Source organism: Nicotiana tabacum, chromosome 14 (genome assembly GCF_000715075.1).
Source record: "Nicotiana tabacum cultivar K326 chromosome 14, ASM71507v2, whole genome shotgun sequence".
Taxonomy (NCBI): Eukaryota; Viridiplantae; Streptophyta; class Magnoliopsida; order Solanales; family Solanaceae; genus Nicotiana; species Nicotiana tabacum.
Genome location: NC_134093.1, coordinates 39535042 through 39538266, shown reverse-complemented (window position 1 = coordinate 39538266; position 3225 = coordinate 39535042). Strand labels below are relative to the sequence as shown.

At 35.0% G+C, this 3225-nt stretch overlaps 1 protein-coding gene across 1 annotated transcript; it reads left to right on the top strand.

Moving 5' to 3' along the window:
* Positions 1-264: 264 nt before the first annotated feature.
* On the top strand, positions 265-2976 carry LOC107827096 (putative aspartic proteinase GIP2). The gene is made up of 2 exons (XM_016654157.2): positions 265-1175; positions 1986-2976. Exons 1-2 carry the CDS (start codon positions 626-628, stop codon positions 2762-2764), a joined length of 1329 nt encoding a protein of 442 aa, XP_016509643.1. The 5' UTR covers positions 265-625; the 3' UTR covers positions 2765-2976.
* The last annotated feature ends 249 nt before the right edge of the window (positions 2977-3225 follow it).

The following is a 3225-nucleotide window of genomic DNA, read 5'->3' as shown; positions in this document are numbered from 1 at the left end:
TCCATACAATTATGTTCTATGGGGTATGTCGAATTAGTAATTTTTATTCTAATTCTGTATTTGCATCTAAAATATCTACTATAATTTATTCAAAACTCAATAAGCTGTTTTTTTTAGTATACAATACTCATAAACTCAAAATAAAAATTGGATGACAGTGAAGGGAGTGCAGTAAATAAGTCGTTGAGTGGTAAATTACCATATAAGTTCAGAATTTAATTTATTCAAAGATGAGCATAGTTGACATGGTATATACAATAGTACTTGTTTTCAAGTTGATATATCAATAAGTTCCTCTACGCGCTCTCCACGCGCGGACATGGCACATAGTATCAATTTTCTCTATTCAAATTATTCAACTTGGCCATGTGCATAGGATCGAAGAACTCCATATTACGTGTTTGGATCACTCTGACTCGACTAAATTCAAAGTCAAGCAGTGATATAAGAAATGAGGAGCCGTTATAGGGTTTAATTCCCAAGGTCAAACGAAACTAAAAAGAATTTAAAACAAACTTGGGTCATATTATCCATATACTTGTGTTAAAAAATGGTTGTGTTGGGGGCTGCAAAGTGGTTATAAGTTTGCAACTCTATCGAATACCTTACAATCTAATTATAGCATATGCTTTCTTTCTCTAGCATGGTGACATTCAAACTTCCCTTGTTTTCCAACTACACTTTCTTCTTCCTCTTATCTCTTTCACTCCTTTCTTTATGTTCAGCTGAGGTACTACCTACGACCTTATACCTTCCAGTCAGTAAAGACTCATCAACCCTACAATACATTACGGTAATAGGGCAAAGAACTCCTTTAATCTCCGTCAAACTCACAGTCCATCTTGGTGGCATAAGCTTATGGGTGGACTGTGATAGAGGTTATAATAGTTCAACTTACCAACCAGCTCGCTGCAACTCCACACTATGCTCTTTTGCCAGATCTCATTCCTGTGGAGACTGCCTATTCAAACCTCAACTACAGCCGGGGTGCAACAACAATACTTGCTATAATTGGGGTGAAAATCCCTTGATTAATACTTATATGGACCGTGCAGAAATCGCTGAGGATGTATTGGCAATTGGTTCTACTCCTGGCATCCTTGTCACTTGGCCGCGGTTTATTTTCAGTTGTGTTAACTCCTCTCTATCGAAAGACCTTGCACAAGGAGTCACAGGTACTGAATTATATTGTGTGACGTACTATTTTATTACAAAGATTAAACTCTTAGAAAGAGCTAGCACACTTCTTTTACTCAATTATATTACTTGCATGTACCAACACGTCCTTCACGTGTGGGAATTGTTGGAAAAAATAATAATCTCGCGCAGGAATAATATCCACGACAAATAATAATAACACAAGAGAGTAACAACGACACCAATTCTTTTAATGGGTAAAATACAATACCCGAACGGAGCAATATAACCACTATAATATTACAACTTTATAGTGTCAAGAGACTACTACAATCTAAAAGAAATAATACTCTTTATTTAAAACAGTTCACTACAATATTACTCACACTCACTATTTATCTCAAAGATTACAATCTGTGGATTACTCTCTCTAACTTCTATTGCTTCTCTCTAATTTTGGTGTGATTGAAATGAAGAATGGAGGCTTCTATTTATAGTAAGAGATTTCATTCAACTACTACAAAGAAGATGTCTTGTTGTTGATTTAGTCCTATAATTTTTCAACAAAGTTAGGCACCTCCCATTTTCTTCAACAAAGTTAGGCACCTCCCAATTTTTTCAACAAAATTTTTAACAAAATTAGGCACCTCCCATTTTCTTCAACAAAGATGTGAACAAATTTAGTCACCTCCCATTTTCTTTGTTTTTCTTTAATATGAGCCCCACAGGAATATATTTTTGCTTTTTGAACAAATAACCTCTTACCTGTTCTAATCGTCATCTAAAGTTTTAATCAGTTAGAGTGAAGACGCTTTTTACTTACTCAATTATATTATGTCTCAATACAGGAATTGCAGGTTTTGGACACCAAAGTCCAGTTTCAATTCCTAATCAACTCGCTTTAGACCCTAGATTTGCCAGGAAGTTTGGTATTTGCTTGAGCTCATCTACAAGTTCTCGTGGAGTTATCTTCATTGGTTCTGGCCCATATAATTTTTACAACCCTAAGAAGGTTGATATCTCCAACAATCTTGTCTATACCAAACTAATAACAAACCCCAGGGCATTTTTGCAATCTTCAGAGTACCATATCGAAGTTTCATCCATTCGAATCGCAGGGAAAGACGTGGCACTAAATAAAACACTGCTATCTATAAATAAAAGAAATGGAGTAGGTGGGACGAGAATCAGCACGACGACACCTTTCACAATCTTGGACAATAGCATTTACAATGCTGTTAAAACTGCTTTTCTCATGGCGCTCCCTAAGAATGTGACAATTGTAGAACCTCCGATGAAACAATTTGGAGCTTGCTTTAGTTCAAAAAACATTAGAAGCACAAACGTTGGACCAGATGTTCCTGTGATAGATTTTGTCTTGCACAAGAGGAGTGCATATTGGAGGATTTATGGGGCAAATTCAATGGTACAAGTTACAAAGGATGTTATGTGTTTAGCTTTTGTTGGAGAAGACCAAACTTGGGAACCATCGATTGTGATTGGAGGGCATCAAATGGAAGAGAACTTGTTGGTATTTGACCTTGCAAGAAGGAGGATTGGTTTCAGCTCCTCCCTCAAGCTTCAAAAAACATCATGTGCTAACTACGATTACACATCTAAGACTTGATCAAGATTCTCTTTACTAAGGCAGATGATTAACTCTTATTTTTCATTTCCTTTTTCTTAATCCTTTTTTTTGGTTCTTAAACTGTTTCTACGCACGTTGGAGTCAACAAGAGTAGCATGTCGAGCTTATCAAAAAGAGTAAAATAAGAGAGAGATCTTTGATGGTTAATCAAGACTGAAGTTATTTATATAAGAGAGTAAAACTTATTTTTATCATATGGAGTAAAATAAGTTCTGAAGTTATTTTGTGTCCCTACAAGGTTTCCGGTGTGTTTCCTATTGATAATATATATGTCAAGGTGTACTACTTAATTAATTTTATGAACATTGTTTCCGAGATAAACTGAATTAAATTAACTCGGTATTTTAAAGTTAAAATTTCGATATTCATAAACTATACGAAAAATACAATAAGATATAATTTTTCTCATATCTCTTATGAAAAAAAAGACGCATTTCAAA